At 46.6% G+C, this 10,519-nt stretch overlaps 1 protein-coding gene across 3 annotated transcripts; it reads left to right on the top strand.

Moving 5' to 3' along the window:
* Positions 1–6,959: 6,959 nt before the first annotated feature.
* On the top strand, positions 6,960–9,661 carry LOC104418981 (probable polyamine transporter At1g31830). Of its 3 annotated transcripts, XM_039311737.1 has the most exons (3): positions 6,960–7,357; positions 7,987–8,185; positions 8,261–9,661. In XM_039311737.1, exons 1-3 carry the CDS (start codon positions 6,986–6,988, stop codon positions 9,436–9,438), a joined length of 1,749 nt encoding a protein of 582 aa, XP_039167671.1. In that variant the 5' UTR covers positions 6,960–6,985; the 3' UTR covers positions 9,439–9,661. The 3 variants fall into 3 exon arrangements, with proteins under 3 accessions (XP_039167671.1, XP_010028769.2, XP_010028770.2); XM_010030467.3 differs by having other exon boundaries at positions 7,987–9,661; XM_010030468.3 differs by having other exon boundaries at positions 7,231–7,487; positions 7,987–9,661.
* The last annotated feature ends 858 nt before the right edge of the window (positions 9,662–10,519 follow it).

Genomic DNA, 10,519 nt, shown 5'->3' with positions numbered 1-10,519 from the left:
CTTGTTAATCTTATGCGTGCATTTTTAAAGTTACCTTTTCTTCTTCGTCGAGCCATTATGCTTTCCTAGTCCGACGATTAGACATTGCTATCGTCCGGCCATGTGGAACAGCTCAGCAATGAAAAAGTTGGAGACGTTGGCGTACTTGGAGAGACATGGGGTTTCTATGTCTGTCGAGGCAGAAAAAGATGTGTGAACGAAGGAAAAGCTATGCTTAATAAGTCAGCGGACGTACCCAATTCTCCATCATTGGGTAGCATCATTCTATGTAGATTTTCTTGACAGACTAGCTAGGCCGAGTCACGTTCAGTCCGTCCTACTGAATTGTTGAATTTGTCGTTGATAAGGGTAGACTAAACCCATCAAATGGGTGACTCCGGTCGAGTTTAGGTTAGGTAAAAAATAGATTAACCCATATTTAACTCATTTAACTCGTTTTTAACTTATTTTCATGTAGTGTAAATCTAGTAATTTATACCCAACTCAATTCATACTCGACCCATACCCGATCTAACTCATATTATTGAGACACATTATATTTAACTCAATTCAAGAAAACCCACTCCCATTCATTTAATTCACTTTAAGCTCTACACATACATATGTATAAAAACTTCGCATCAAATTAAAAAAAGTAAATTAAACAATAAAAAAGTAGTAGATAAAATAAAAAATGCGGAAAACTTTAAATTGAAATTCTTTTGAAAAATTCTTGATAAGAAAAAGTTTGATTAGTCAATGATTGACATGAAAATAATATTTTTTTATAACAAATCTTCTCAAATACGAGAATGCAGAACTTCTTAATTGTGATTAACCAAATCAAAAATTACATTATATTGTTTAGAATTTCTATTTCGATATTGTTTGAATTTTGATCTATACAACAATGAACTTTCTCTAAATGTACTTTGCTTTTCTTTTCTCGTTCTTCTTTTCTCTTTTATTTCTTCTTCTTCCTTCTTCTTCTCCCTTGTTCCTCCGCCGGCAGCCACCAACCCGAGCTCGTCGGGTCAAGCTTTGTCGTGGCCGATGAGCCCGAGCTCAATTGCGGCTGGCAAGCTCGTGGCTCACTAGATCCTAGCAAGCTCCGGCTCCATCGTGGTTGACGAGCTCCGGCTCCACCAAGGCTAGCAAGCTCGCTGCTCTCCCAATCCCGACGAGGCGAAGCTCGCCTATGGCCGTCGCCAGCCTCCCCATTGCCATCTCCACCACCGCACACCCAAGCACCCAAACGTCTGCAGAGGTGAGTGGCGGAGGAGCAACATAGGTGAGTGGCCGATTGATACCTTTCGGTCACCGGAGTGGAAAATGAGTATCATGTATCTGCCATTCCGTTCGTCTACAGAGATGAAGTGGGTCATGGGTGGGCCGTGTAAATGGGTGGAAAATTGGTCACAAATTCTGACTCATTTTCGACCCATTTAAATTGTGACCCATTTAAATTAGACTCATTTTTTTTACCCAATTTTAGTTGGGTTTTTTAAAACTTCTAACCCATATGCAATCCATATTAAGAAAATATGAGTCCAAAAATGAGTCCATGACCCATTTTGACATCCCTAGGGTCGATGGCCTAATGAAATGACATCAGAAATTCTTTCACCTCGACTGGTCCAACAATTCGTTTCGAATGGTTGTCGGTTGTTCTTGCCCTTGTACTGGGCAGCCTTATTTAGGTTCACTCACACTTAAATGGAGAAAGAAATATGTGTAGATGAGCCTCTTATATTATGGGAGAAAACGATATAAATGATTTTGAACTTTAATTTACTATGTAATGTCATCTCCAAACTTTTATTTTGTTTAGTTTGATCTTTGAACTATTGATACATATTTGATCTAGTTCATAAATCATATGAAAATATTTAATGTCATTTTCTTGTTAATTTAAGTTAACGAAATCTATTGACGTGACTTGTACTCCATCAAGTTTGCATGATAGACAAAAAAGAAAAAAAAGTTATACATGAGTCATTCAAATAAATGTTCACTTTAAATCATGATAACAATCCACATCAACAAATAATGACAGACATTTTAATGTCCCAAGTTTTTCCCCCTTTTCTAAATTAGATTGATGAAAAGATGGACATACAAGCTAACTATTTTTAAAAATCCAACGCAGTATATAAATATCCACATCTACAAATAAAGTCTGGTTTATCATTTGAGCAAACAAAAGAACTAAGTTATACATTTATCAATAATCCATTGATCATATCAAACAAAAATTAAATGTTCAAGAATAATACTTCACATTGAACCAAATTCAAAGACGTATAATTTTCCTTGAAGTTTAGAGTTTGACCCTGCTCAATGGGCAAATGGACCTCTTGCCTTAAAACTTTAAAAGATGAATAGACCTAGCTGGCAAAAGAAAATATTGCGTACGTTTCATGTTCCAGCGTGGCAAATAGGAAGGCAGTGGGAACGCGACACGTGTCAGTGTGGGTCCCACTCCATTAGGCCGTACATATGATGTCCATCAGTCAAACTTTGGCATCCTCTCTCCTCATTAATTGCTGCTCTTCCCCCTCCATTCACGTGAACCTCCCCCGGCAACTCTCTCTCTCTTCAACTAGAGGGCACTCTCTATCCTCTCTTCTGCATCTTCCGAGAAAAAGAAGCCTACTTGCTCTCTTTTTCTCAAAATATTCTCCTCCCCTCTCGCTCCCAAAAGCCTCGCCATCTCCGGCACGTCGCCTCCGCTTTCCCTGTCGCCTTCAGGAGCCACTTTCCCTCCGTCGCTCCCAATAGCCCCCGCCGATGGCATCCGGCACTCAGATCAGACGCCTCCGCCACGTCGCCTCCGCCGCTACCACCTCCAGGAACCACTTCCTCTCTCTTTCTCTCTCGCCCCTAAGCATCCCCGCCGGTCGCATCCCGAGCTCATATTCGCCTTTGCCACGTCGCCTCTGCCTACTCCTCCTTGGCGTCCTTTTTTGCCTTGCTACCCAAGTTTGGAGGCAAAGCGCAGAGGAAAATGTCCCGACCACGCAAAGCGCCCGCGAGAGGCAAAATAGGAGTCGCCTTCTCGCCACCCCCCGGCCGCCGGAGCGCATCTCTATTCCGCTCTCTATATATAACACCCTCTCATCGCGACCTGCTACAATCCTCGGGAAAAAGTTCTTCGGGTTCGGAAGGAAGGTAAATGTCGAGTGCGGGGTTTATCAGTTGGGCGCAAGCCTCGCGGGGGCGTACGTGACGCGAAGGCTTTACAAGGAGAAGATGAAGGAGAAGATGGCTGTGCTGTTGGGCGATCACGAGAAGGAGAGGACAACGAGTGGAGGAGGGGGAGGTTGTTTCTATCTCGGGCGTTCGGGAAGGCCCATGTCCATCCTTGCTCTGCGGAAGCACCGCACATTGCTCCCTTGGAGTAGCTCCCCACCATGAATGATATTTGGCTTTAGCTGGGACTTTTCTTCTTTTCTTTCTTTTTGCATGTACAAATGTCTATAGCTAAATCTTGTCTCGAGAATTCGTGATGATTTTCCCTTTTTTTGGAACTTCCATTGCTCTCGTCGAGAACAAGATTCTCGCTCGTGTGAGTTCATGTCAATGGATAGAAAGGGTGTCATTACTTCATTTTTACTTCTTAAGCGGCTTCTGAGTGCAGTTCTTTTATGTCCCGATGAGTTTTCATTTACTTTTTCTCTTGAATCTGATGGTTTGATCCTTAACTCTCAGTTGGTAAGAGTTGGATTAGTGGCACAATGCAATTCTACAACACCAACATATTTGCTCGTTCATTGGAATTTCCTTTCTTCGCAGCTGCTTCTTCACATCTTTCATGTCCGCCTATAGTCCCATGTTTCCGTGACTGTAATTTTTTTAACGCAATTGTGACCATTGGAAACAAGGTAAACACAAATCTTAAAGAACGCCGAATCCACAGCAGGACTTGCAACATCCAATTTGCGAAAAAGAGAAACTTTTCTCAATTTAAGTAATGGTCACGGGACTATACAAAACCACTTTACATGCACGTGGAACGTTTTTGGTTTACTAGAAGTCTTTTGTTTTGTCTTTCATTTTCAGAGATATTGTTTCCAATTCGTATGTAGTTTTCACTTAGTTGCAAATATTATGCTGCTGGCTTAAGTTTTTACTCGTTCATCATGGCAAATACAAATAAAAGTTCACAAGTCCATGTGTTTCCGATTCATCTAGACTTCATCTCATCTTCCTCCATGAAGAGAATGAAAACACAGGAAGGAGAACGCTCAACTCAGTCATGTGGTAAACCCAAAATGCCACGGGGGAGGTGGATATGAGCTCGGGATGCGACCGGTGGGGGCGCTTAGGGGCGAGAGAGTGGAAGTGGCTCCTGGAGGTGGCAGCGGCAGAGGCGACGTGGCGGAGCCCGGGATGCCATCGGTAGGGCTATTGGGAGCGACGAAGAGAAAGTGGCTCCTGAAGGTGACAACGGAGGCGGAGGCGACGTGCCGAAGACGGCGGGTCAGAGCTCGAGAGGCGATCGGCAGGGCTTTTTGGGGCGAGAGGGAGGGAGAGTATTTTGAAAAAAAATGGGAGCAGGCTTCTTATTCTAAGAAGATGCAGAAGAGAGTTTTTAGGAAGGGGGGGTTGTCATGCTAATGGAGGGAGAAGGGCAGCAATTAACGAGGAGGGAGCAATTAATGGGGAGGGACGATGCAAAAGTTGTACGCAATATTTTCTCAACAGGCAACCCAACCACTCATGGTCGGGCCTAGCATCATCCTGGGACTCCACGTGCCCGCCAGGACCATGAAGCCCACGAACGAATCCCGCTAGCCTCGGCCCCCTTTTGCCCTTTCCTCACGCCCTTGATTCAATCGAACATGGGCTGTCTCTGTCCGCCCGTCCGTCCCATCTTTCAAACACCAAACTGTCAGTGGACGCTCGAGAGACAGACAGCCGAGTGGTATTTTGTCAATGGGGACAGCGACAGATTCCTCGTTCCAGGAAACCAACCCTCACGCGACTCCGCCTGGGACACGGGCCGTGCCTGGCGCGAACACGGAACTTCCCCCCCTTTTTCTCCCATTGAGAATTCTACTGTCTTTCTCAAGAATGCTACACGCTTACAAAACAGGTCGACAGAACAGACAAATGATTAAGCGCTCTAGGAACAGACTTAACCGATTTAACCCGTACGTGATTTCGGCCGTTGAGAGAGACGGATCAACTACGCTGCCGCTCACGACGTTTGGTCCTTTTCTCACCATCGTAAAGAGAAGAGGACGAGGATAAACTCTGCAACCGCACGCTCCCCGGGGCGCGTGGACGCTCGCATTTTTTAGTTTTTTTTTTCTTTAACGCCACCAACTGCTTTAATTCGACTCTCACGGGTCCGTTCAACGGGGCCTCCTCCCTCCTTCACCAGAACTTCCGGGACGCCAGGCGGAACGACGGAAGTCAAAATGTGTTGACCGACTCTTTTTCTCAACGCTCCTCCTGCTGGCCAGATACGCTCTTGCGGGCGTCAGCTTTCTGTCCGGAACACGAAATACGAGTCCTTGTTGTGGTTGTGATTTTCTGGGGGGCCAATACAATTAAGAAGTCGGACAGACAAACCAGGCGCACGGTGACGTGGAAGCCAAATCTATGGAGTCAGTTTTCGGTTGTGAAACACCTGTAGCCTGTAGGTCCGAGGTGAGATCGTTTTACGTGATATAAAATTGATGATTCGATCGAAATCCGAAACTCCTTCCTTAAGAAATTTGACCCGCAATGTATTTTAATGGACGAGCGGCGACGATGGCGCGAAATGCTTACAGCTCACCACCGGTGTCGGCCAGAAGCAGACGAACAGAACCAGCCCACCAACAGGGCAACCCGAATGAGAACAAATTTATTTATTTTCTGTATGCAACTTCTTAATTACTTACAAAAGAATCCACCGAAAGAAAATCTTTCACTATTGATGTACAAATTTCGTCTCACCTACCAGTCAAACCTATAGAAACTCCCTCCTGGCGATCCCAAAAAAAAAAAAAAAAAAAAAAAAAAACACACAGAAGGGAAAGACAGAACCTTGCTCAGTCGACTTTCTCTGTGTCTTCATCGTCCTCGTCGTCCTCGACGTACTCGTACCACCCTCTGTCGTCGTCGCAGACAAAGCTCCCGAAGACCTCCTGGAGGACCCGCGACAGGATGTCGCCGAGCCAGCAGAAGCACCCGCAGCTGTCCTTGAGCCTGCCGAGGAGGCCCTTGTCGCCGACCTCCGGCGGCGACGACATGGGCTGGAGGTAGGCGAGGGCGGCGTGCTTGACGAGCGGGTTCTTGATGGGGATCTCGTACCAGCTGGAGTTGTTGGTCGGGGAGGCGACCGACGGGTGGGGCGGGGACGCGGGGAGGAGGTCGCGGAGGCTGGTGTACGCCACGGACTGGAAGGCGATCATCTCGATGTCGGAGACCTCGAGCGGCGGGGGCGGCGGCGGCGGCGGCGGCGAAGCCGTTGTGGCAGAGGAAGGAGTGGTCGAGTGGGGAGGGCTGGTGGGTCTTGGTGGATATGGAAGGATCCATTTAAAACTCGGCGCTTTACAGAGACAGAGAGAGATCGCTTCCTAATTGAAAAGATTTCGGGCGACCCAAATCTTCGCGGAGAGGAGAGAAAGGAGTAATTAAAGATTTGTGATTAGCAGGGGTGAGTAAGTGAGAGGAGCCTACAAGGAGGAGAAGATTCAATAAATAAAGTTCCCTTTTTTTTATTTGGCTGAGGATGATGATGACGGACGAGAGAGAGAAACAAAGACAGAGAGAGAGACAAGAGTGTAAGTTGTGCAGTGAGAATGGTAGAATATAAGGTGAACCGGGCGGTGAATCTGGTGATACAGCAGGGGAGAGTGGTTGGTTGCACGCGCCTGAGGCATTGAGCGAACCGGGGGCGGGGCCGAAATGAACATAAAAGAAGAGTGTTTTGACTTTGGGACGATTGATTGGAGCGGAATGAGGGGAGGGAAAGAAGCGCCACGACCGTCTCGTTAAAAAGCACTCGTCGATGTCGGCGGAGCATTTTAAAAATGAAGTCAGCGACTTTCATTCCTTCTCTCCCGACGGACTGGCTCTTTCGGCGTTTCTTCTCTCCTTCCCTCCTGATAAAGCTGAACTCTTGAACGTCGCTCGTCGCTCGTTGCTTCGCGGGATTGGGGTTCGAGGAGCGGGTCCGCTATCGCGGTTGGCGCGTGTGGGGCTTGTGCACGTGAGGGGGGCTCGGTCCCCCAGGGGCACGTGTTGGGATCTCTCGCATTTGCTTTTCCTCGCATCGTTAACACTTGTCGCTTGGTTGTTCATCGCCACTCCTTCTTCTTGCTGCTGCAGCTCTCTCTCTCTCTCTCTCTCTCTCTCCACCTCTTCTCCTTCTCCTTCAATGGTCAGTAACGTTGATGTCATTAGCTGCATTTTTATCTTCTCGTTCGTTCGTTCGACCGCATGTTCGCCGTTAGTTTTGCGATCGCCTCCTGAGGTCTGATTTTGCTGGCTTTGGCAACACGAATCAAGAGGTGATTGTTCTTTGGTATCTGGTTTGGTTCTTTGGGTATTGGGGTTGCTGAAGGGAAAGCCCTTCTCTTCTGCTTTTCAGCGTTTATGTTTAAAATTGATCTCTTTTTTGTGCAAAGGAAGAAGATTCAGGTGCTCGATTTTGTGCCGCCAAATGGGTTTCCTTTCTTTTTGGCCTAAAAGTAGCAAAGGGGTTTGTTTCTTTAGCTGATAAAATGCGCTCTGCTTGGCTGCATTTCTCTTCCCTATTTGTGTTGTTTCAATGAGTAAGCATCACCCAAAATTTCCTTAAATGTGAACCAGCTCATAGTTGAAGAAAGTGAGAAAAGAAGGAGCTTGGTAGTGTACCGCAGTATATTAGCATAGCAAGTCTCTGTATTGAGAAGCAGCTTCATCACAACCATGATTTGTATATGATTGATGAATGGAAGAGCAAATGCGTGGATAACGATGCTAAATATGTACTGCAAGACCTTCAATATTCGTTAATCTTGCTTGCAGAAACAGAGAAATCCAACTACAAAGCAAACTTCTCCGATGCCAGGACACAGCGGCGCCTCAGAGTACACAGCTTTGGGGGGCGAATCGTCCCCAAAATTGGAGAAATTTCAAAAGGTTTCAATCATACCTCTTGTTTTCCTTATCTTTTATGAAGTCTCTGGCGGTCCATTTGGTGTAGAGGACAGCGTGAAAGCAGCAGGTCCCCTTTTAGCCCTCCTTGGTTTCTTGATATTCCCACTTATATGGAGCATCCCCGAGGCTCTGATTACTGCAGAGATGGGCACGATGTTTCCTGAAAATGGAGGCTATGTAGTTTGGGTTTCATCGGCTTTGGGGCCTTATTGGGGCTTCCAACAGGGCTGGATGAAATGGCTGAGTGGCGTAATCGACAATGCGCTGTACCCAGTTCTCTTCTTGGACTATCTTAAATCGGCAGTCCCAGATCTCGAAGGTGGTTTTCCTAGAACTGTAGCTGTGCTTGTACTGACTCTTGCACTGACTTATATGAATTACCGGGGTTTGACAATAGTGGGTTGGGTTGCTATACTGTTGGGAGTGATATCCCTTCTTCCTTTTGTGGTCATGGGACTGGTGGCCATTCCTGATCTGAAACCTTCAAGGTGGTTGATGGTAGATCTCGACAATGTCAATTGGGGGTTATACTTAAACACTCTCTTTTGGAACCTCAATTATTGGGACTCCATCAGTACTCTCACTGGCGAAGTAGATAACCCGAGCAAAACCCTCCCGAGAGCTCTGTTTTACGCTCTCATCTTGGTCGTCCTCGGGTACTTCTTCCCTCTCCTGATTGGGACTGGAGCCATCCCAGTTGAGCGCAAGTTGTGGTCTGATGGGTACTTCTCAGACATTGCCAAGATCCTTGGAGGTGTCTGGCTGCGGAGTTGGGTCCAAGCTGCTTCCGCTCTCTCCAACACGGGGATGTTCATGGCCGAGATGAGCAGTGATTCATTCCAGTTGCTTGGCATGGCAGAGCGAGGGATGCTTCCCGAGTTCTTCGCCAAGCGATCCTGCTATGGGACTCCACTCTTTGGGATATTATTCTCAGCCTCAGGTGTCATCATGCTCTCGTGGTTGAGCTTCCAGGAAATCGTGGCCGCAGAGAATTTCTTGTACTGCTTTGGGATGATCATGGAGTTTGTGGCCTTTGTGAAGTTGAGGGTGAAGCACCCCACGGCTTCTAGGCCTTACAGGATCCCGGTCGGGACAGTTGGGTCGATTCTCATGTGCATACCCCCAACCATGCTTCTCCTCGTGGTCGTGGCTCTCGCACCAAACAAGGTCATGGGTCTCAGCCTTGTGGCGGTGATGATCGGGCTTGTTCTAGAGCCCTGCCTTAGGTATGCAGAGAAAAGGAGATGGTTCCGGTTCTCGATCAGCGCCAATCTGCAGGATTGTGGCCCTGCTTTTCACCAGTGCAATGACCACCCATAGCCGGCGACTTCCTACGTCTGTCTTGATTGTAATTGTGAATCCAAGTCAGTCTTCTCACAGCATCATAGTTGCTTTTCTTCTCCCAGGTGACCATAGAAGTCAGTTTCTGTTGCTGCGAATATGACGAGTTCTGCCGAATGTACATTGAGTTGATCCTGTGTCAGTCAAATGAGAAGTTTCTATGCACTCAAATGCTACGTTTCCTCAACATCTTCGGGAAAGATATAGTCTGTGTTCAGGGTGATTTTTGCCTCTTTCCTACAACAGTCACCTCGATGGCATTACAAATTTGAGGGAAATTAAATAGTGATTCGGTTTAAAATGCAAAACTTGTAGTGATCCGAGAGGCATCGAGTGAGTAGAGAGGAAAACTCACTATGTTGTGGAATGGTACTTGAACAGGAGAATTGACCTTTAGCTCGTCTCTCAAACAAAGTAAACTGAGAGTCAACTCAAGCAAACTGGAAACGCATTCTGGACGATTGGCAAAAGAGGGCCATGGAATAAACATCTGCAAGCTTTCGTATTTGCAAAGCTTATATTTGTAAGTCAGGACCGCCGAACTTGGTAAGGCGGGCTTGTGACCAAGCAGGGAATTAGAATTATCGGATACAAATTATAAGATTAAACCAGCGGAAAGAAGCCTGATATATTAGACTACCCTTGGTCATTAAGATTTAGATTGTGATAGGATACGATAAGATGGGATTAGAATTCCTCCACATATCCTTCGGACTATAGAAAATCCCATCACATATTAGGTGCAACCCAAGATAGATTAAAAAATCTTTGAAAATCTCACTTGCTAAGTGCAGCAATGTCTCAAACCCATTCTCTTCAACTACCTCTCGGTCGTCGTCCTTCATTGCCTCCGTCGCTATCTCCACCTCAGGACTGTAGTGGTCCTCCTTCAGCTTCACCGTCTCAGAGGCGACTTGGACATTGGCAAAGACAAGCCTCAGGTCATCAAGGGCCTCACCGAGCAACCGGGGGAGGTAGCAACCGCGATATGGTAGACGAGGCAACGGCGGCCGCTCTAAGGGTGGCGATAAGGTGGTGGACGCCTTGTGCGAAGCTAAGG

Source organism: Eucalyptus grandis, chromosome 4 (assembly GCF_016545825.1).
Source record: "Eucalyptus grandis isolate ANBG69807.140 chromosome 4, ASM1654582v1, whole genome shotgun sequence".
NCBI lineage: Eukaryota > Viridiplantae > Streptophyta > Magnoliopsida > Myrtales > Myrtaceae > Eucalyptus > Eucalyptus grandis.
Note: the sequence above shows the minus strand (reverse complement) of the source record. Positions and strands in the feature narration are given on the sequence as shown.

Excerpts from the sequence above, each read along its gene's own strand:
- LOC104418981 (XM_010030467.3), top strand. The coding sequence starts at position 6,986 with ATGTCGGCGGAGCATTTTAAAAATGAAGTCAGCGACTTTCATTCCTTC. Across the intron at positions 7,358-7,986 it reads CTTCTCCTTCTCCTTCAATG|AAACAGAGAAATCCAACTAC; the intron begins GTCAGTAACGTT and ends TCTTGCTTGCAG.